Consider the following 22,347-nt stretch of genomic DNA (forward strand, 5'->3'; position numbering starts at 1 on the left):
AAGGGTTAAGGAGAGGGTACGGGAGTGGGTGCGTGGGTCCAGCATTGCTCACGGCAGGCGTGGTGCCGTTTATGTAACCTCATACTTTTGGGTTGCGCCGGGGCATGCGGGGAGTATTTTTGCTCTCGCTCTGGTGCCATTTGGCCAGGACTGTCCCAACAGCAGCAATCAGGGCCATGCGGGGCGAAGAGGCGACTGCCTTTTGGGAGGGGCGAGTTCGCCAGGGCCGGACCCTGCGTGCCCCAAAGAGTCACCACATTGCTCCCGGTCTCAGTTTCCCCATCTGTGAAATGGGGCTAATGAGGCTGACCTCCTTTGGGCAGTGCCGGTGACCTCCAGTGATGGGCACAGAGGCTGTGCCCAGCCGGAGCCAGGCGGGATGTGTGCTGGGGTGGGATTTCAGGGGCTGTCCAGGGCTGCGTTTACAGAAGCCCTGCTGGAAGCGGAGCCTGTAAAGACCAAATCGAGATGTCACCCTGCGTCCCGTCTGCGTGCCCATCCATGCGGAGCACAGCGGGGAGGAGGAAGGAAAGCCGGGAGGAAGGAGCGAATCCAACCAGAGAGAGCAGCGAAGCTGTTCACAATCCCCATCAGCAAAATCATGTCAGACAGCAGCACTGGAGCGCAGCAGGCAGCGCGGCCCCCTCAGCCCCCCGCACCCCCTCCACTCCCCAGTGTCCCCCTCCCTGGCTGTGGCTGCTCCCATGCCAGAGCGGAGCAAGGAGGTAACTCAGCACACGGGTGGGAGCACACAAAGTGCCACTGCGGCTCAGCCCTGCCACCACCACCCGCCTGCACCGGTGCAGAGGGACAGTTCCAGGAGCAGGGGTGGGCAGAGCCCATCTACCACCTGCCCCACAGTGCCCCTGCACCCCTGGATCAGCCCCGGGCTTTGGGGTGGATGTGGATTGAAATTGTCCTCTTCAGCCATGCTTCAATGCTTTAATTTAAGGGTCTGGGGGCTGTGGTGCCCCCGGCAAAGCCTAGCTGCAAGGGCAGGGGGGAGGCTGGGGAGGAGGCAGCGATGCCACGTGTGTGACGATGGTGGTGGCTGCATCTGTGCCCGTAGCGGATGTCACCTCCATGGTGATGCCCATGCCATGCCTGTGGCCATGCCCGCGGCCATGCCCGCTGCCTTGCTTGTGCCCACAGCAGGTGCCACATCCATGCCTGTGGTAGATGCCATGTCCGTGCCCACGGTGGATGCCCTCTTGCACACACCAGGTCTCCAGGCCACTGCCACCACCCCCAGGACATATGGGCACCCCTGGGCGCTGCTGAGCACCAGCCACATCCCTTGCACCCTGAGCCCTGTCCCAGCCACACCATGGCCCAGCCGCCTCCACCCCTGTGCTGTGGCACCCTGGGGATCCTGGTGACTTGGTGCAAGAGTCACACCACAAACCCCAGCCGTGGGGCTCTGCACCGCGCTGACACCTCTGGCACAGCACCACGGGGCCTCATTGCGTGGCCCAGAGCCGTGATTTCATTGCCTCTATTATGGCAGCACGTTGGAGCGCCCCGTTATCCAGGACAGGACCCCCAAAAACCTGCAGCGTGAAGGATGGGGTGGGAATGGCTCGCTGCCCCCCAGGCTTCCCACTGCCTCTGCTGTGCCCCTCCCGAGCCGTGGGTCCCCTGGCCGGGGCATCCCCTCGGACCCAACACCTGCACCCCGGCATGGGGACACGGTGGGGGTCCCCGAGCTACCCACATCCCCCCGAGCGCCGGGGGGCTGCACCTTCTCCAGGCCGTCCCCCCGCCCTGTCCTGCCCGGGGGTCGGGGGGGGTCCCTGTGCCAAGCGGGGCGGCCGGGGGGGGCGGCGAAGCAAAGCGGCGCAGTGATTCAGCGGGACACGCAGCCGGCCCCGTGCCTGGGCGAGCCGGGACAGGCCGGGCACCGGCAGGGCCCTCCCATGGGCGGGGGGTGCAGCGCCGAGCCCCCCTGCCCGGGCCGCCTGCCCCCCGCCCCGGGCGTCGGGCACCCAGGGGGGCGCCGGGCAGCCCGTGTCCAGCACCGGGCACCGGCGCGGCGGGGATGGAGGAGGAGGAGGAGGAGGAGGAGGAGGAGGAGGAAGGGCAGGAGGTGGGGCTGGAAGTGAAACCGATTTGGGGGGGCGGGGCAGGCTCGTCATGTGAACGGCCGCATGCTCGGGCAGAAGTGGGTCAGCGGCGCCGCGGAGGGGCAGGTGCCAGAGCTGCCCGGTGCCGCCCGGTGCCTCCCGGTGCCACCGCTCCCCGCCCCGCCGCGCTCCGCCGCAGGGACCCCCGCGCCGCCCCATGCGCCCCCCGGCGCGCTCCTGACCGCCGCCGGCCACCATGCGAGGTGAGTGCGGGGGGCGCGGGGGGCCCGCCCGGCTGCGGGGGGCGGTGGCAAAAGTTGTCCCCGGTGAGGGACACGGGGGGGGGACCCGACATCAGCCCCGGCGGGGACGCGGGGGGGACCCGACATCAGCCCCGGCGGGGACACGGAGGGGGGACCCGACATGAGCCCCGGCGGGGACGCGGGGGGGACCCGACATCAGCCCCGGCGGGGACACGGGGGGGGGACCCGGCATCAGCCCCGGCGGGGACGCGGGGGGGACCCGACATCAGCCCCGGCGGGGACACGGGGGGGGGACCCGGCATCAGCCCCGGCGGGGTCGCGGGGGGGGACCCGGCATCAGCCCCGGCGGGGTCGCGGGGGGGGACCCGGCATCAGCCCCGGCGGGGACGCGGGGGGGACCCGGCATCAGCCCCGGCGGGGACACGGGGGGGGACCCACAGCAGCCCCGACGGGGACGCGGGGGGGACCCGGCATCAGCCCCGGCGGGGACACGGGGGTCCCGGCATCAGCTCGCCAGAGAATACGGGGGGGGACCCGCCTCAGCCCTGGTGGGGGACACGGGGGGACCCGCATCAGCCCCACCAGGGACACGGGGGTCCCACCTCAGCCCCGCTGGGGTCGGTCTGGCTCCTCCAGCTCCCCCCTTCATGAGGAATAAAATTTTTGTTTATTTTGCTTCGCTTTCCGACGCCGGCTTAGACCGCTCTTAAGCTTTTCGTCGCACTAAACCCCTTAATCTCCTCCTCAATATGTTGCTCCCACCAGGGCTGGATTTATTGTGTTTCTTTCCCCCTTTCCCCCTCCCCGTGGCTCCGGGGCTGCTTGGCCCAGGCCGGGGGGCAGGAGGGGGACTGCTGGGGGGACAGATGAGGGACCAGCCGCAGTTTGGGGTGCCCCTCACCCAGGGAAGGGGGTGAGTCGCACCAGCACCTGCCTGGTTTTACCCGTTGATAAAAAAGGTGATTCCTACTTTTCACCCCTCCGCTTTGCAAAGCAGGTGGCAGGGAGGAGGAGGATGATGATGGAGGGAGGAGGGCTCCGGCGGGACAAGCCACCTGGCCTGGTGATGGTGACGCAGCGGTGGCCGGACCCAGCTCCCCCCTCCCCCCCTCCCCGTGCCTGTTCCCAACGGAGCTGCTGGGAGCGTGGCTGGGACCTTACACCCTGGGGTGGGATTTTTATCCCCTGTTAAAGTGTTTTTCTGTCGTCGCCCGCCATGCCCGAGCGTTTCACCCCTCTTGTGCCCCTCCTTAGGTGTGTTCTGGGGTGCATGTGTTCAGGTGGGGGATTGGGGGCACATATTGAGGTGCATTTTGGGGTGTTTGGACCAGGATGGACATCTTTTCGCTCCTCAAATCGTTTTTTCTCCCTCCCCGACGCAGCCGTGGGTGCTGCGGCTCTGCCTCCCGCTGCGCTCTTGTGTAATGGTGGGGCTGGGGCCAGGCGAGGATGAGGCGAGCCCCCCACATCCCCTTCCCACCCTGTGGCATCCCGGGATTTCACCTTTATTAGTACGGAGGGAAGCATTAACGCATGCCTAATTAATAACACTGCCTGCCTTTTACGTAGCACCTGCACAGCCAGCACCAGGCTTAATTAGCAGCTGGGTAAACTTTTCCTTTTTTAAAATTTTCTTTTCCTTTTCCCCCACCAATTACTGTGCGTTGGCCCTAATTAATGGCCAAACCCCTCTGATATCACATCGTTTTCCTCTGTCAGGTGTTTTTCCTGCGGTCCTGCCCGCCGCAGGGTCCCCATCTCTCGCCGAAGCCTCGGTGCCGCATGGTTATGCCAAATTGATCCAATCTCTCTTTTCTTCCCCGAAACCGCCACCGCTCTGCCCTGTTCCCGGGGGGCCACGGCAGCTCCTTGCTCCTGTCCTTGCTGCGCCACGGCTGCGCCAGGGCCGGGCAAGAGGCTTTGCCTTGTATAATCCTATAGGGTTTCCAGCCCTCCTGCTCACTTGTTTTGCAAGCGGCGTGGCGTGGAGCGTGCGGTGGCTCGGCAGCCTTTCCGACTTGTCCTAGTGACCTAGATCTGTCATTGGAAAAATCAGAGAGGGTGGAGGAGGAGCTTCCCTGTCCGTTTAGGCAGCGTGGTGCACATGCTTGGCACGGGCGAGGATGGCCAGCACCCATGGGCCCTCCGGCACCATGGCTCTGGCCATCCCGGGTACCATGGGATGGGGATGGGGATGGCCATGCCCTTCGCCTCCCGAAAATAAGGTTGGAGGAGAAAGGTGGCCACCGGCAGCGTGGGGTCCTGAGGGATCCAGCTGGGATTTGGGATCCTCCACTCCAATAACCCCGGGGGTGGCAGCACCTGGAGGAGGAAGGTGCGGTGATAGGGGGATGTTGGTCCCTGACCCCACAGCTGGGCCGTGCTGGCAGCATCCCCAGCCCATCCTGCTGTCCCTCCTCCCCGTCACATTTAACTTTGAACTAGGCACTGGCTAAATCACACCCGGTTTATTGGATGTGGCGAGTGGTGCCTTTATTTAGCCCCATGGAGATAATTCCCCCCCCGCCCGATTTAGCCACAGAGCTGGAGGGGTTCTCCTGCTGCTGCCTGGACTCTCCTTACCCCGGGTCAGCAGCAGGGCCCCCTCCCCACCACCCCACCTTTGCCACCCTCCTGTGCCAGACAAAGTGTGGGACGCGCTGGTGGGGCCGGCCGGGAGCTGGTGAACCGCAGCAGCCAGGGCAGGAGCAGGGTGGTCCCAGGGGGACCCTCACTGCCTGCTTGCCTCTGCTGGTGGGTGAACTGTTTGCTGCCATCTCCAAGCTGGGAACACACCGCAGCATGGGACAGGGGGAAAATGGCACTTTGCTGGGGATCTGCGAAGCCACCGGCTGCGTGGCCACGAACGAAGGTGGCTGGAGGTGGCCCTGGGGCAGGGGGAGAGCAGCCGAGTCCTCTTCTGGCCCCAAATTTCCAGGAAATCTCTGCTAATCAATTAAGAAACTGGTTCCCACCTCCAGCATCAGGGCCAGAGTTGTGTGATTTGAATTTTCCATATTGCCTGCGTGGCCCCGGTGCCTCTGAAGCCCAGAGCCTGTGCTTCGAGCATCACGCCCAGGCTGTGCCTGCTGCAGAGCGCCCTGGCCCCAGCCCCCGGGGTTCCCCATGGGGTGCACGGATCAGGGTGTGATTTGCCAGCAGCAACAGCTGAAATGCCAGGACACTGGGGGACCCCAGGGTGCTGCAGTGCAGGAGCCTGTTTGAAAATAGAAAAGGGTGATAATTGCCTTTATTTGATTATTTATTCCTCCTTCACGACCTTCCCAAAATGCAGTGATGGGAGTCGCTCTGGGGAAGCGCAGTGGTCCCCCAGAGGTGGGTGCAGCTGGGAGCAGTGGCTGGAGGTTGCTGCAGGGGGTGAGGGAGCAGAGCTGGGTTTTGGGGCAGGGGTGGGCAGGTGGGGTATCCCCGTGGGTCTCTGCATGTCCCTGTGCAGCTGGGACCCTTCGTCCTCCCCCTGTTGTGGGTGAGCCAGGAGGATGCTGAGCTGGAGGGGAGGGGATGGTGGTGGCTGAGCATCCGAGCATCCCAGTGCCCTGGCTGGAGCTGGGGAGGTGAGGGGGGGCTGCGGGGCTGCTGCTAATTACCGGAGGTGCCCACCCTGCGGCATCGATCGCGGCAGTGGGATGGGGCACGGACCTACTTTCCCAGCAGGTTTGCTGGGTAATGAACCAGGGCACTGGGGACCCCCCGGCCGTGGCTCTCGCCTGGGCGGCCGAGGGGGTATTTGGGGCAGGGATGGCCACAGGGGCATAGAGCCACCTCTGAAGCCCCTAGAGCTGGGCTGCTTGCCCCTACCCCACCCCCCAGCAAGGGCCACTTGGGTCCCAGTGGTGGGTTTGCTCCTGTGGCCTTATGTAGCCCCCCCAGGGGAGCAAGTGGCCATATCCTAACCCCAGCCCTGTGGGTTGAAGGGTGTGCAGGATCACCCCAGGAGTTTTGGGGTGATTTCCCCCCTCCAGCAGTGAGATTATATGGCCGAGGGGTGGGATGGGGGGGGAAGAGGATGAGGATGGGGCCACCTGTGGCCATGGCCTCACAGGTGGAGGGTCCAGACCCCTGTGGCTGGATCCTGCAGCCCCTGCCTTGTTTTGGGGTGCAAAAGAGATGCCCACCCTTGGGGTGGAGGTGATGGAGAAGAGGGTGTGCAGGCATGGGAGGAAGGCTGAGTCTTGCTCCGGGGAGGGTGGCTCTGGCTCTGCCCAAACCACCAGAACCACCTGCCCAGTTCGGGGAAGCTGTGCTGGGCTGGGGGGGACGCACATGGCGGGTCCAAGGGGGCGACAGGGGACCTGGGGACCGTGCAGTGGTGGACCCATGTCCCCCACAGAGAGCTGCAGCTTGGGGCAGCAAATGGGCATCCCCAGCTTGATGTATTCCCCCAAAATGCCCCAAAAGCCCCATCCCCAGTGGTGGGGGGCTGGGGGGCAGCCCTGGCTCCATCCCAGTGCGTCTGTGGCCGTGGGAAGGGTTAACGGCCGTGGTGTTACACAAGCTCGTGGGGCCACGGGCAGAAAGTGTGTCAGTGGGACAGGATGGCTCCAGCCACGGGCCAGGGCTGATGGCCGATGGCCACCACCGCGGCCGAGCCCCACGGCCACTGGGTGCCACAGTGCCACTTACATAAGGGCTGGCCGGTGGCAGCGGGCTGGGAGTTGGGCAAGAAAGTGTTTGCAGTGGGAGGAGAGCAAATACCACGGCTGGGACATTTTAATTGCTGGCTGGAGATTATTAATTTTTTTAACTCCCCCCCCCCCTTTTTTTTTTTCCCTGCTCCCTATTTTAGCCCAGCCAACCCCAGGGAGAAGTTTCATTGCCTGCAGCCCCCCGGGCAGGGGGTAGGGGTTTGCCTCCCCCTAAGTGACCCCCCATTTTACACAGCATGGCTGATGCTCACTGAGTTGTGGTGGGAGGAGGAAGAGCCCAGCGGTGGGGAAACTGAGGCACAGCAGTGGGGGTCGTACCCAGGATGTGGGGTCTGCTGTGATGTTCCATGGTGAGATCTGGAGGATGTGGGGTGCCACTGTGGCCACCCCACTAGCACCCACGTCCCTCCCTGTCCTGCTGGTTTTGCCCCAGGGGGATGTCCGGGGGTCCAGGGGGGAGGATGTGGCTGTGGCACAAGGGAACGCCGAGGGAGCTGGCGCGGTGATTCAGCCGGGGCTTACAAACAGAGCGGCAATTAAACGCTGTTCTGGGCTCTAATTGCCACCGCTCCGGCGTTATGGACGTATCCCCACGTCAGTTATTTGGGGCGAACGTCTTACGAGCGGGTCAGGTGCTGGCAGCGGGCATGGCTGTGTAATTAACAGGTTGCTAATTAGAGCCCCAAGAGGCTGCGGGTACATGGCAAGCGGTTGGAGCTTCTCTGCAGCATCCAGGGGTGATGCTGGCTCCGGAGCAGCCAGGACAGCATCGTCCCATGTACCCTTACCCCTGCCCACACTGGCTGGGGGAGGGGGCTGTCAGGGGGCTCCCCTCCACCTGGGGGTGCACGGGCAGGATTTGGCCGCCAGCACCCCACAAAGCCACCACCATCATTGGGAGCCGGTGGGTGGCTTTTGGGGCCCTGTGGGGTGAGCAGAGTGGGTGCCAGGGGTGCAAGGGCTGTGCTCAGCCCGTCTGTTTTGCCAGGCACGCGGTGCCGGTAATTGCGGGGGGCCGGGAGTATCGGCCGCGGGCGTGAGGGTGCGGTGTGCCAGCGATGGGTGCATCACCCCAGCGCGCCCGGCGGCTGCAATTACGTTGCATAACGAACCGACGCGGTTTCCTGCCGGGGGTGGCACCACCTCCCTGTGCCCCCCACAGTGCCATCACCTGCGTCCCACCCCTGCGCTCCTCCCTGGACGATGGGGACAGGGTGTTGGGGTGGGAGCGGGGGGGTGTCCCCGTGGTTTGCAGGTTGCACCTTCTCCAGCAGCGCTGGCGAAGGTGGCAGCGGGAGCCGGGGTATTGCAGGGTGGCTCTGTCTGGTGAGATGGGGTGGGGGGCACGTTGCCCTGCCAGTGCCTCCATCCCCCCATCCCCCTGCCAAAGGGCTGACCCCGGGGCTGCGATGCCATTGCCACTGGGGAGGGGGCTGGGACTGGCACGGCTGCGAGGGTGCCCTGCCTGCTCTCTGCCCACCCCAGGGGGGTCAGCTCTGCTGCCCCAGGCCCAAAATTACAGCAGAGGGAGGGGCAGGGGTGGGATGTGACCCCCTTGGGTTGCGGGGGGACGCAATACACAGCCCTGGGAGAAGCCTGGCTTGGCAGCCCCGGGAAGGGGAGGTGAACCCCAAAATCACCTGGGGTGTTTGGGGCAGGAGCTGAACGGTGAGTCAGCGGCTGGAGGAGGGAGTCACCCCTCCGCCTTGGGAGCGTCCTTCCCGCTCATGGCTGGGAGCAAATCTGCCCCGAGGGGACAAACCGGTGGCAGCTCTGGGGGACCGGGGGCATCCCTGGGGGACCGATGGCATCCCTCAGGGACTGACAGCTTTGGGGGGACCGGGGGCATCCCTGGGGGACTGACAGCTTTGTGGGGACCGGGGGCATCCCTGGGGGACCAATGGCATCCCTCAGGGACTGACAGCTTTGGGGGGACCGGGGGCATCCCTGGGGGACTGACAGCTTTGTGGGGACCGGGGGCATCCCTGGGGGACCAATGGCATCCCTCAGGGACTGACAGCTTTGGGGGGACCAGGGGCATCCCTCAGGGACTGACAGCTTTGTGGGGACTGGGGGCATCCCTGGGGGACCGATGGCATCCCTCAGGGACTGACAGCTTTGGGGGGACTGGTGGCATCTCTGGGGGACTGACAGCTTTGGGGGGACTGGTGGCATCCCTGGGGGACTGACAGCCCCAAGGTACACCAATGGCATCCCTGGGGGACTGACAGCTTTGGGGAGACCAATGGCATCCCTGTGGGACTGACAGCCTTGAGGACACTGGTGGCATCCCTGGGGGACTGACAGCTTTTGGGGGGACCAGTGCCATCTCTGGGGGACTGATGGCAGCCCTTGGGGGAGAGCATCCCAGGGGGGACCGATGGCAGCCCTGGGGAAACAATGGCATCCTGAGGGACTGACAGCCTTAGGGACACCGGTGGCAGCCCTGGGGGACTGACAGCCCCAGGGACACCGATGGCAGACCGGCTGCCTGGTGAGGCTCGCACTGACCCCGTCCAGCCTCCCCCCAAGCAGGAGGGACCCCAGGGCAGCACCGGGTGCCAGGGTGCAGGCGGTGCTGGCCGAGCACTGGGGCTGTCACCCACAAACGTGGCCCCTGCCAGCAGCAACCCACAAAACACGTCCCTCGACCAGAACTGGTCACTCCCAGGGGAGAAGAGAGGCAGAAGGGAATTACCCGAGCCGGGGATTTGCACAGGCCCAGGAGATTTGAAATAACAATAATCTGGCTGTGGGGGTTATTTTGGCACGGTGGCGGCTGCCCAGCACCCTTGAGAGCGATGCCAGGCTGAGCCCGGCCAGGGGCGTGGGGGCTGGAGCGGGGATTAGAGGGTGCAGAGATGCAGGGAGGCACGTACAAGTCCCGGGGGTGCCCTGCATCCCCCCCCCGGTGCGCATGGGGCGGGCAGAGCCAGCCCAGCTGGAAAATGAGGAGGACGAAGCCTATTAGCAGCTCAGTGCCAGCGAAGCAGAAGCAGGGAGGGAAGCGGATTTGTGGGGGGAAGGGGGCCAGGACCTTGAGCTGGTGATGGCTATATCGGTCCTGGGTTTCAAAGGAGCTGCCGGGGGGGTGTTGGGGGGCCCCTGGACCCTCTGCTTGGGCCAGAGGAGAGCATCTGTGGCTGCGGGGATGGGATAGTCCGTGTGCCAGGGATGCCCCTGTCCTGGGTGTCTCCCCAGCACGCACACACCAGCTGAAAAATAAGGACAATGGTTCCAAAGCGGGGTCCAGGGCGGGCTGGTGCACAGCCATGCTGCATTGTTGTAGCTCAAAGGGCTTCTCTACCCAGATCTTGCTGCTGGAGAGGATGGGGGAGTGGGTGGGGGTACCCTGTGTCCTGTGTGGGCCTTTTTGGGGGCTTCTCGGAGGTGCAAGCGTCCTTCAGGGGTCTGTGGGAAGGGCTGAGCTGCCGGTGCATCCAGCTCTCGTGCCTCAGTTTCCCCAGCTGCCGAGCAGGGCTGTGGCTGTCGCAGGGAGAGAGCCATCTCCCTCTTGCAGTTCAGTGGCCACCGTCATCACCGCTCTGGTTTTCCCCCTTTTCCCCCTCTGCCGCAGCCCAAATTGAAGTGATCCCTTGCAAGATCTGCGGAGACAAATCCTCAGGGATCCACTACGGCGTTATCACCTGCGAAGGCTGCAAGGTGAGCCCAGGGACACGCAGAGATGGGTGCTGGCAGGTGGGTGGGTGCCCGCGGGGGCTAGCATCCCACCGAGTGGTTTCCCAACACCACCTCATCCCGCGCAGGGCTTTTTCCGGAGGAGCCAGCAGAACAACGCCAGCTACTCCTGCTCCCGGCAGAGGAACTGCCTGATCGACCGCACCAACCGCAACCGCTGCCAGCACTGCCGCCTGCAGAAATGCCTGGCACTGGGCATGTCCCGCGATGGTGAGTCATGCCCGGGATCCCCAGGGGCCCGATCCCCAGGGGCCCGGCCGCTCCTCCTTGGAGCATCAGGCTCAAAGCTGCTCCCCCCGTAGGGCCAGTCCAGTGAAAGGATTTTGGGAAGCAAGAAATGCTTTTATGTTTTCTGTGGGAAAATTTAAGTCGATTCTGTTCCCTTCAACCCAGGGCTGGGGCAGGGGGTGTATCCGACAGGGTGCTCGTAGCCCCCAAACTGTGCACACCCCCAGAAGCCAGGACCGTTCCCAGGGCAGGTGGGTGGTCGCAGCTTCTGCTCCGTGGGGGTGAAGCTGCCCTGACGTGGCCACCCTCTCCTCCCCGGGCAGCGGTGAAGTTCGGCCGCATGTCAAAGAAGCAGCGGGACAGCCTCTACGCCGAGGTGCAGAAGCACCAGCAGAGCCAGGAGCAGAGCGGTGGCACCAAGGATGAGCCTGAGCCCCTGAGCCGCGTCTACACCACCAGCGTCAGCAGCGGGCTCTCGGACCTGGATGACATCTCCACGCTGTCGGACGGGCTCCTCTTCGACTTCCCCCTCACCCCTGATGGCAGCAGCACCTACTACAACCTTGACCTGCTCGCCTCTGCGCAGCCATCGCCCGACCAGTCCAGCCTGGATGTGGCCGACGCCACGCTCATCAAGCAGGAGTCCATCTACGAGCTGATGCTGGAGCCAGCCCTGTTCGCGCACGGCACGCTGGAGGGCGGCCAGCTGGCTGCCGACATCTCCATCCTTGAGATTGGTGAGCACTGGCGTGGTCCCAGCGTGATGCTGGGCACGCACTGGGTGCGCAGCCCCGTGGGTGGTGCTCAGTGCAGCCCCAGGTGCCTTGCAGGATGCATCCAGCCCTGGTTGCTCGTGCCGTGCTGGCACCGTGCTCGTAGCGAGGTGCCAGCCCAGCCTCGGCTCCCGGAGCAGCCCCAAGCCCACCCCCTCCTCTGATGGAGCTCAGCACACCTGAGGTCATGCACAGCATCCCTCCCTCTGCCACGGGGATAGCCCCCGGCACCCCATCTGTCCTCATACCCCCCAACAATGCACATGAGACCCTCTGGCCCTCCAGCCCCAGCAGCCCCTAGGACACCCGGGAGAGGATGGCACTGGGGTGTGGGGACAGTGGGGCCAGTGGGGTCCTTAGGGCTCACCGCCTGCTGCCCTTGCCTTGCAGACCGGGTGGCCCAGAACGTGGTGAAGTCGCACCTGGAGACGTGCCAGTACACGACAGAGGAGCTCAAGCGCCTGGCATGGAGCCTCTACTCCCCCGAGGAGGTCCGCGCCTTGCAGAGCAAGGTGAGTGCCACTGCTACGCCCCCCCTGGCCCTCTGCCACAGCCAGAGCTGTGGCAGCCCTTGGCAAGAGCTGCTGCTGTCCCCGCTGCTGCACCGAGGCAGGGATGAAGGCGAGGATGAGGAGGGTCTTTCAGAGCTTTGGGAGCTGCAAAAGCTCCTAAAAGCTTTTTTGGGGTAGGGGCTTGCAGTAGCAGGTCACATCCTGGGTGTCCTAGTGCCACCCCCCTGTGGATGGCATGGCCCTGTGTCCCTTCCCTGCCCCGTGCAATGGGGTGGGGGGGATGGTGGGGCCAGGGTGGTGGTGCAGTGGGGTGGGGGGAACAATGGTTTCAGGGTGACGGTGCAATGGGGCAGGGGGGATGGTGGGGCCAGGGTGACAGCCCTAAGGACGTCCCTGCTGTGCCGGCAGAGCTGCGAGGCCATGTGGCAGCAGTGCTCGCTGCAGATCTCCAACGCCATCCAGTACGTGGTGGAGTTCGCCAAGCGCATCGACGGCTTCATGGAGCTCTGCCAGAATGACCAAATCATCCTCCTGAAAGCTGGTAAGAGCGGGGGGGCCCCACCATCCCCCTCGCACCCCCGCCATCCCCCGCGGGTCCCCAACACCTCCCCCAGCAGCAGCTGTGGTGCCAAAGTCATATCCCATCTTTTCTCTTGGCTAATGCTTTCCTTTTGGGATCGCCCCTCCCTTGCCGCCCCGGTTGCCCCCAGGCTCAGCTTCGGTGCTTGGGGAGGGGGCACTGGGCTGGAGGGACTTGGAGGTCACGTTCAAGGGTGATGGTAGAGAGAGGGACATGGGCAGTGGCCGCCCCAGGCAGAGGCTTTTCTCCATGGTCACCCTCAACCAAATGTCACCCAGAAACCAGGATGGGAATGAGCACGGTGGGTTTTCCCCTGGGATGCCAACCCGAAGGGGAGCGGGGAGGGAGAAAAGGATTGGCCTCTTCTCCCAGCGAGAGACTGGGAAAAGCAGGGCGGCAGCAGCAGCACCCATGTCCCCCACTCATCCGTCTGCCCGAGCCGGCAATGCCGTGCCCAGGTGAGGGGGCCGAATATGCAAAAGCCCTAAAATGCCAAAAATGGTGGAAAAGCCTCCCAGTTTCTAAACTTCCAGGGCTGGGGAGCTGCGAGCCTCGCCCAGCTCAAGGGACATGTGCCAGTGTCCCGGAGGGTGCTGTACCCTGAAGCTAGAGCTGGCCATGCCTGACACGCTGGAGTTTAACTCATTCTTTCATTTTTTCCTTCCACTTTCTTTGCATTTATTTTGTTGTCACCCTTTCCTCTCTCGCTGCTCCACCATGACCTCCATCGATCTCTGTGAATGACTGGATGATATTTCCCTTTGGTGAAATATTGCGGTCACCATTGGAAATCTAAAAAAAACCCCACAAACCAAACCCCAAACCAAAAACCCCAAACTGGATTTCTTGGAATAACCATTCTGCTCTTGGGAATGAACAATCCGGACTTCCAACTTGCATTGTGGGCTTTCCTCTTGCTTACATTTGGCCCTGGGCTGATGGACCCCCCCTGCCCTGCCCTGCCCTGCCCTGCCCTCGTCTGCGCTCTCTCTGCCTACATCAGGTTGCCTCGAGGTGCTTCTGATCCGCATGATCCGCGCGTTCAACCCCTTGAACAACACTGTCCTCTTCGAGGGGAAGTTCGGCAGCGTGCAGGTGTTCAAGTCGCTGGGTAAGCTTGGGGTGCTCCTCTCCTTTCGACGCCGGGACAGGGCTGGGGTTTGCAGCCAGGTGACACGCAGCATCCCTGTGCCTGGGCTAAATCCCCAGGGGACAGGAGGGGGTGAGACCCCACATGGCATTTGCTCCCGCTCCCATTGGGTTGACGTGCGCTGCAGCTGGGACCCGCTTTGTGCCGCAGACCAGAGCCCAGCGATGCCAGGCATCCTCTGCTGGGGACCCCTCCGTCACCCATTTCATCTCCAAAAGCTTTCTGAGCCCTGGGTGCCTGGGGTCAGCGGGTGGGTGGGGGTGTGGGGGTGCTACCAGGCAGCACGGAGCTGTGACATCCCGCCCCTTCCCTGCTGTCCCCATCAGGCTGCGATGACCTCATCGGCGCTGTCTTCGAGCTGGGGAGGACGCTGTGCCGCCTGCAGCTGTCAGACGAGGAGCTCGCCCTCTTCACTGCCGCCGTCCTGCTCTCCCCGGGTATGGGGGGGCTTTGGGGGGAACACTGCAGCTGGGGTGGGATGGCGGGATGTCTCATGCTGAAGCTGGGCAGAGCTAACCTGTAAATCTCAGCACTGCTTCTTTGGTGGATGATTTAAGTCATTCCTGGGAAAAGAGGTTGGGGGAAAAATGCATCTAAAAATGCACAAAGTGCATGTGCCAAAGAGGAGGAGCGACGTCACCCACAGCGGGGTGGGGGGGAGGCGGAGGGGGGCCGCCTGGCCATGCCACCATCCCCAAAACATCCCAGAGAGCAGGAAGGATTGAAAGAGCGAGAGGCCACTGCAGCATGCGGGTGGGAGACCCCTCGGTGGCACTGACCCGGCCGTCTCCTGTAGATCGCCCGTGGCTGACTGAGTCCAAGAAGGTGCAGAAGCTCCAGGACAAGATTTACGTGGCCCTGCAGCACGAGATCCAGAAGAAACACTCCGCCGAGGACAAGCTCTCGAAGGTAGCGGTGCTGCATGTGTGCAGTGTGCGCAGCCCGGTCGGGCATGGCACATGTGCCATGGGATGGCGGAGCCGGCGGCTGTGGCGGTGCCGCAGCTCATCAGCCACACACGGGCGGTTTTTGTGGGGGTGAATCCTGGGACCTGTGGAAGGAGGAGGGGAATTTCTCTTTCCATGGGTCGTGCATCTCCGTTGTGGTGCAGGTGGAGGCAGCCATGCCGTAGGCAGCCCTGTGCTGCTGAGCCTGGCAGTGCGTTGGGCAGTGCGTTTTTGGGGCAAAAGGAGCTGTTTTAGGAATGCTTTGGGCAGGACAGACCTGGGATGGGGTGAGGGGGGCACCAAGGGGCTCCTCAAGCCCTCCCAGGTTCTGGTTGTCCTGTGGAAAGACGTGGGTTTGGAGGCCAAGCCACGTTGCTGCCAGGCTGCCCAAAGGTGGGGGGTGTCCCCTGGTCCTCCTGGCACTGGGCAGAGCCAGCGGTCCCCAAACCCACCTGTTTGTCACCAGGGGACGGGGAACAGCAGCGTGCGGGATGCTCTCCCAAGAAGCCAGTGGTCACCAGCTCCTTCTTTCCCTGCAGATGGTTTCCAAACTGCCCTTGATGAAGACCATTTGCAACCTACACCTGGATAAGCTGGAATTTTTCCGTCTCCTGCACCCGGAGACTGCCATGAACTTCCCACCCCTCTATAAGGAGGTCTTCAACTCAGAGCTTCAGTACAGCGACCCACGGGAGAGCTAAGGCTGGGAGCTGCTGGCCCCCTTTGAGTTCCCCAAAATTTGGAGACGAACTAAACTTCAGAGGTTTGGGGCTGTTTATTTAAATCAAATAATCAAACTCAAGAGAACCCGAGGGGGCTGGGGTATCTGCCTGGCCCCGTTTCCTCGCTGTGGATTGCAATAGCTCTTGAATGTAAAGCACCTTGAAGGAAAAAGCAAACGGACTTTGCCATACCAGTGAAATGAATGTGAAATCTCTGCTCGGGAGAGGAGATGCTCTTGGCAGTGGTAAGGGACCGACTCCTCCCCACAGTTCACGGATCCAGGGGAGCACACGCCACGCACACGCTGCCGCGCTCGCAGCATGGCCCTTCCTGCTGTCCTGGCTGCACTCTCCATCTCTGATTTTTTTTTTAAATAATAATTATTTTTATTCTATTTTTTTTTACCCAAACACAAGGCATGGGATAAAGAAGGGGCAATGCAGACTCGGCTGGATAGGGGTGAGCCAGGCCAGTGGCAGCAGCTTTGGGCTCCCAGCTGGAGCTGAGAGGGCAAAGGCAGAGCCTTTGCTTTATTCCTTCTCCCATGGGTGCAGCGAGCACACAGGGCATGGGGTGACCTCAGGAGCTTGGCTGAGAAAGACCCGGCTGTGGCCAGGGCAGGATTTGGCCCAGGATTTTCCCATGGAGGAGGCTGGTTCGAGGGAAAGGATGCCTGACATGGCGGGGGAAAAGCTTTGCAGGGTCTCCATGCCCTCCACCGCAGCATTTTCCCAAATGCCTGGCCAACTCCCTGTCCAGCTGGCTGACCGCTCAGCTTTTCAGAGCTGATGTGGCACATCTGCCTGCCTCGTGCCACCTTTCACGCATCCCGAGCACTTTTTGAAGAGGGGCTTTGCCCTTGCGACTGTGGCCAAATCCTGGCTCCTGGCAGCTTTGCCCCAGAGGCAGCCGCAGGCGTTGGTACGGGCACCAGGGTTCGGTGCCTGTCGCCGCACGTTGTCGCAGGCAGCGGCTCTTTGGGTGCTGGCTGTTGCGTGTAATTTTCTTATTGAGACTTAAAACTGTGCCGTGGCTCAGCATCCAGTGGAGATTTTGTGGCCTTTCCTCCACCCAGCCCACAGCCAGTCCCACTGCCAGGTCCCCCTTCCCACGGCAGGACCACCGAAGCGCACACCGCGGCTGCTGTTGCGGGTTCAGTTGGACCCTGGTTCTTCCCCCCAAGGAGCTCTTCGGAACTGTTGTTCTGGGTTTTTTTCCTCTATTTAGCAGGACCTGGGAGTTTCTTAGGGGGAGAAGCTGCCCGTTGGGTTCAAGGGGAAGCGAAAGGTCCTTATTCCTTTCCCAGGGCATCGCGGTGTGATTGGGACCTGCTGTTCTGAGCTTAGGAGACTCAAAGGGTGAAGAAGGGATGGATTTGTGGAGTGATGCTGCGATAGCCTGCAGCTGGCGGGGCTGCTTGGGGCACTCTATGGCCAGGCTTTGCAGATGTTTTTTCCGTCCCTATCCATGCTCCTCCTGCAGCAACTGCCAAAAGCTACAAGGGAAAAACCTGCTCCGAGGCAGCCCCAGTTCTGCTGACAAAGGGCTAAAATCCCAAGCCCCTTCCTGCTTTGTGTTGGTTTCTTTGGGGTCCAACCCCATTCTCTAGCAGCTTGGACCATCTCCAAGCGTGAGCCGAAGACTTTTCAGTCCCATAATTGCACCCCTTAAATTAAACAAGCAGCTTTCTTAGCAATGGTAGGGGATATTCAAGCTTTCAGTTAAAGACCACCTAGGGAAGAACATGGACCAACCTTGACGAGGGAAGACTCACCAGGAAGCTGATGGGATTTCTGCAGAGAAAAAATTGGGACCGTGCTATTCCCTGGCAGCTGCCGTCCGTCACGTACAGCCATGAGCTTTCTGGTTTTGCTAACCGCCATCTGAACTGCTTCTTGGAGCATATTGGAGTTTGCCAGCCTTGTTTCTCTCCCCGATGGCATTAGAGCCCAGGTCTCTGGTGAAGGCTGCTGACCCTCCAGCAGCCTCGTGCGATGTCGAGTGCCAATGCATCGTTCTCCAGTGCAGCGTTCACCAGGGTGGGGATGTGCCGTGCTTGTTTCCTGCCCTCTTGGATCCTAAAGCTTTGACAGAAGTGAGAAGTCAGTACTGCCTTTTTCATCTAGAGGGTTGTGCCTTTTTTTTTTTTTTTTTTGAAGCATCATTTCCAACAGCACCGTTCGCTTCCTGGCTCCTCCCTGCAGGGAAAAGCACTCGAGAAAATGAATGTGCTTTGCGGAGGTGGCTCTCACCCTCCGTTTCTGCAGGACAGCAGCACTCCCTTTCTCAGAGGAAACAGCTGCGGGTGTTTTGAAATGTTTGGGGGGGGGAGAAAAAAGCACACACCCTTATTTACATCCTCAGTATTCGTCAGCCAACGTGCACCAATGGTCAACGTCACTGTTTTCATTTCATCCGGCAAAGAAACCAAGAAAGCACCTTAAATCGGGAAAAGACTGAGCCCTTGCCACCGGTTGCATTTTTCTGGCTTACAGCACAGCATCCATCTCATGGAAGAGAGTTTGGATTCTGAGCAATAAAAGCCCCTGTGGGAATCTAGGGAAGACTGGAAGTATTAAACACGTGTAACTCAACCTGCCAAACTGCGGGAACCTGCACTTTTTAAAGTTCTCCTTAAAGGAACCGACTTGTCGACTAAATGATCTTTTGCCTGGGATGGGCGGTGTGCATCGAAAGGGATGGCAAGGGCACGCCGAACCCCCAGTGGCACCGCTGCCGGCCACAGCCTGTGCTTTGGGCTTGCCTGAACGTGTGGGGCTGCGGTGGCTATGCCAAGGTCCCTCACGCTCCCTCTGTGCCACCAAGAGCAGCAGCTCTGCAGAGCCAGGCATTCAGCTCGTAGGGAAAGGGCAAACGAAAAAGCCCAGGTAGAAATGCCTGAAAAAGGGAGATTTCCCCTCTCCCCTGCGCCAGAGCTGCATGGGGCCAGCGGAGATGACGCACGGGAACCCCGAGCCCCCCGACTTGCTTTGATGCTCGGTTCTCAGCGTCTTGGAGACATTGCCATCCCACTGGCCGTGAGACGTTTTGCCACTTTATTTTCAAACAGACCTCGGCAACGGTTCCCTTGAGCGGGGCAACCTCAGTCACGAGGGATTGCTCTTTTCCAGATGAAGATTCATTTTGTGTTTGTTTATTTGCTCTGGCAGTTTAGCTGAGTGTGCATTTCCACCTCCAAAACCCTCACACTGTGTATAAAAATGGATAAAATATATATAATATATATTCTTGTGAATGTTGGTGCAAAAGAGAAAAAATATATAAAGTTTCAGTTGGTTTTATGTTATTTTTTATCTATATGAATGAAAGGAAGAAATGGAAAACATTTTTTTTCCATTTACCACCCTCCACACACACCTACCTGTAGATACCAACAGGTTTTATGGAAATGTTTTACTTTTTAGATTTAGGAACATGCTTCTGTTCTCATTGAATGTTCTGTCTTGTAAGATTGTAATTTCTATTTTTTTAAAGAAAAGAAAATAACTAAATAAAATTTCTTCTTTCAGACCAGTCAGCTAGGAAGGGAGGGCAGGGGAGGGAGAAATGTTTATTTAAGGACAAAAGTGTTGTCTGAATTTTTCATGACATTAAATAAAAAGTAATATAATGTATGGACGAAAAACTTTTTATTGAGGTGTATTCTATAGGTACATAGATGTATATTGCACAAAATTTACAGGAAGAAAAATAAAGTCTGTTTTACAAGGTAAAAAAATCAATAATGTTGGAAATAGTGACTGTGAGTCCCAATTTTAACAAAGGGTGAGGCTGGAAGCAAACCATGGAAAAACCTTTTGTTTTTCCAGTGGGCTCAGGACCAGGCTGTACCAGAAGCCCCAGTCCAATGCAGGATTTGGACACAAGGCTAGATTTTAGATGTTGTAAGGTATTACTGGCTCACTTAAAGCCAGGCACGCAGTGGAGTGAGCCAGGGAAGAGGATGGATTTGTACCCTGTGCACATGCATTGGTCAGAGCCCTTGCAAGCACTTCCCAGCTGCCACACATCCCCCCCAGCCTGGACACTCCAAGGGAGACCTGAGGTCTGGGAAGGGGCTTCATCTGGGAAACCTGTTTAAACACCACCAAGCTGAAGGCAGGACAGTGACTGGACCTGGCAGTACTGGGGACACATTTTGGGGCAGGGTGTACGTGGCATCAACTAGTCCTAGGAGGGAAGAAGATCCATGCCCTGGATACAAGGATGCAAGGACTCCTCTCCATCAGGATGCAGACGGTTCAATGATATTGCTGTATATACCCCCTCCTCCGGCTGTGCCCTGCCCCCCTCCCCCGGGGGTGCGGGGGGATTTGCCTGTCATGGTGCCCTGGCTGTGTGGGGGCAGCCGGTGGGACGCCTCTGCTGGGGCTGGTGCTCGGGAGGTCTCGGGGAGCGCAGGGCAGGCCTGGGGGGTGCCCAGGCCAGCTGCATGGCTCCCACCCCGGGGCGGGGGGGGGGGGGTAACGTAGGTGATCCCCCAGGGGTTGTGAGGAGCAAGTGTGCAAATCTCATCCTCATTTCCCTCTGCTTCCCCTGAAAATCTCACCTGGGTACACACTTCCTGTCCCCTTGTGCAGACCCAGAGCAGTTGTGTGGAGTTGTTGAACCACCCAGGAGCTGTGGAGCAAAGGAAAATAATGAAAAGGGATCCTTGTACCAGCAAGGTCACTAAATCCCAGGGTCTCAACTCACCGGCTCCCTGGCTGCTGCCACTCTGCCATTTGAAGGAAGCAGCACATGTCCTCCTTCACAGTTCCCACCCACAGGGTTTATATATTGCAGGGTAAACCTGGCTGCTGCCAAGAGCTGGGAACAGCTAGAAACAGGGCATAGCTTGCAGAGACATGGGGAAGGGTTATCATCCCATTTGGAGGCACAGGGAGCAGAGCTGGGGCGGCCGGGACTGCAGGGAGCTGCTGTGTCTGGTGCGGGAGCGCACAGGGACCAGCTGGAGCTGTGGCAACAATGCGGCTGTGGCAGCTCATGGCCCCACCAAATTGCTGCATGTTGGCACTTTTCTTTGGTTTTCATTTTTAAAAGGATGTTTTTTTCCCACAAAAATCATGGGGTTTTTGAAAAAAAAAAATATTAATTAAATAATGGGAAATCCAATTAATGATACGTTGCAAAAAGTGACTCTTTAAAAACACCATGTTTATAAAAAATGGCCTTTCAGTTCCAGGGTAGACGCTGGGAATTGCCAAGGAGCGTGAAGCCAGCAGAGGACAGGTTCAAGGGGCTCCCGGAAGCACAGACACCCTCAACAAGAGGCAGCAGGACAGGATCCCCTACACGTGTCTGTCCCACACGGGGCACAGCCAGGTCAGAGGCTGTCGCTATAAAGGTGATCCAGATGCCCCGTGTCCTTGTCTCCAGGCTCTGCTGCCCGCTGCCCACCGTGCCTTCTTCCAGTAAGCACTCCCTGTCTTACTGGTGCTCCAACGCCTCCAGTAGCACTGGATTTACTGGGGCGGAGTGACCTCTACTGGTTTATAGCTAAATTATTCCTTGCATGTCAGTGATGCTTCTAGATCAATGGAGGCAAGGGGGTTTTCCCTCTCAAAAAATACCTGTCCAGCCAGCAAATACTGTGTCCAGGGGCAGTGACGGTGCCCGTGCCAGGGAGCAAAGCTGGGCAACCTGCCTAGAGCAGGGGCTGAACTCAAGCAACGAGCCCCAAGACCTGTATTTTGGGGCAACTTTGCAGACTGGGGGCTTGCAGGACTCAGCGTTGGCTCAGTTAAGCGTTACGAGGGATGAGCTTGAATCACACAGCCTGGAGCTGCGAGTGCTGTGTTTACAGAAAGCACAGCCCCAGGGCCTGTAAATATTTTTTAAAGTAGAGCAGGGTTTATGTATGACCAAATTAACAGCATTTACACGGAGCTGGTACCTTGGAGATGGATTGGTACATACGGTAAGGAGTCTAACACAGTGCAAATAAGAGGTAAGGAGCTACAGAACTGAACAAAAGGGTATAAATCCAGAAAGTGGGTAAGTGTGTGTGGCTGGGGAGGGGCTTCCCCATGCACTGCTGCCAGCCTGCATCTCCACAGAGATTTCAGAGCAATTTGTCTGTTCAACCATCGCCACCCCATTTGGCCAAACAAGTCACACAGGCACTGGGCACCAGCAGGCACCAGCTCCACCAGCTGCCGATTTACCTGACTTAGGAGAGAAAATCAGCGGTTAATGGCAGAATTCCAAACAGCAGCCTTCTCAGTGACCACGCAGCCCTGGGCCCCAGCGCAGCCATGGCCTGTGGGAGCCAACGTGGTGAGGGCTGGCAGCAGGGGCCACCAGGCCGCTCGGGGACAGGGCCCACGGGTGCTGCCAGGGGGGAAGGCACGGCCCCGTCTGTCCTGGCGGTGGCTGCCATAGGGTTCATTTTCTCCTCAGTAGCCAGTGCAGGGCGCTGAGCGAACTAAAGTAGGAAGGGACCCGGCCATGAGAGCCAGGCCTTGCAGGCCGCAGCCCTGCAGGCCGGAGACCCCCGCCTGCGGCAGCCCTTCCTCAACCACCGCTGAGGCCCCAGCACTCCTTAGGGGCCGCCGACGCCCCTCCACCCCAGCCCACACCTCCGGCCCCTCAGCCCACGCCCCCCCGCCTGCTGAAGGGGCCGAGACAAACCCACCTCCTCCCGACACTAGTATCCCTGCCGGCCCCCGTAGCCTGAGGGCCGGCCCCTCACGTGAGAGGTGGTGGGGGTGTGCCGCGG

General features: G+C 60.5%; 1 protein-coding gene and 1 long non-coding RNA gene across 6 annotated transcripts; one reads left to right on the forward strand and one right to left on the reverse strand.

Moving 5' to 3' along the window:
- Positions 1–1,115: 1,115 nt before the first annotated feature.
- On the forward strand, positions 1,116–15,974 carry LOC308063242 (nuclear receptor ROR-beta-like). 3 transcript variants are annotated; one of them, XR_013927897.1, is made up of 9 exons: positions 1,116–2,326; positions 10,571–10,656; positions 10,761–10,902; positions 11,244–11,657; positions 12,084–12,205; positions 12,614–12,746; positions 13,789–14,372; positions 14,732–14,844; positions 15,422–15,545. XR_013927897.1 is itself a non-coding variant. In XM_080385931.1 (9 exons), exons 1-9 carry the CDS (start codon positions 10,225–10,227, stop codon positions 15,581–15,583), a joined length of 1,737 nt encoding a protein of 578 aa, XP_080242057.1. In that variant the 5' UTR covers positions 5,008–10,224; the 3' UTR covers positions 15,584–15,974. The 3 variants fall into 3 exon arrangements, 1 of the variants encoding a protein (XP_080242057.1); XM_080385931.1 differs by lacking the exon at positions 1,116–2,326 and having other exon boundaries at positions 5,008–10,656; positions 13,789–13,896; positions 14,262–14,372; positions 15,422–15,974; XR_013927898.1 differs by lacking the exon at positions 1,116–2,326 and having other exon boundaries at positions 5,008–10,656.
- LOC308063247 lies at positions 15,643–22,325 on the reverse strand. 3 transcript variants are annotated; one of them, XR_013927899.1, is made up of 3 exons: positions 22,264–22,325; positions 20,176–20,246; positions 15,643–17,689 (listed from the first exon to the last, which is right to left on the reverse strand). It is a non-coding gene; the product is annotated as an uncharacterized lncRNA (long non-coding RNA). The 3 variants fall into 3 exon arrangements; XR_013927900.1 differs by lacking the exon at positions 22,264–22,325 and adding an exon at positions 21,794–22,251; XR_013927901.1 differs by lacking the exon at positions 22,264–22,325 and having other exon boundaries at positions 20,176–22,251.
- Between the last annotated feature and the right edge of the window lie 22 nt (positions 22,326–22,347).

The sequence above is a fragment of the Falco punctatus genome, assembly GCF_963210335.1.
Source record: "Falco punctatus genome assembly, chromosome: 4".
Taxonomy (NCBI): domain Eukaryota; kingdom Metazoa; phylum Chordata; class Aves; order Falconiformes; family Falconidae; genus Falco; species Falco punctatus.

What these genes read in the sequence shown, in the direction of transcription:
- LOC308063242 (XM_080385931.1), top strand. Translation starts at nt 10,225, where the DNA reads ATGGTTCCAAAGCGGGGTCCAGGGCGGGCTGGTGCACAGCCATGCTGC. An exon ending in TCCGCGCCTTGCAGAGCAAG is followed by an intron (nt 12,206 to 12,613) that starts GTGAGTGCCACT and finishes CTGTGCCGGCAG; the next exon opens with AGCTGCGAGGCCATGTGGCA. An exon ending in CCGAGGACAAGCTCTCGAAG is followed by an intron (nt 14,845 to 15,421) that starts GTAGCGGTGCTG and finishes CTTTCCCTGCAG; the next exon opens with ATGGTTTCCAAACTGCCCTT.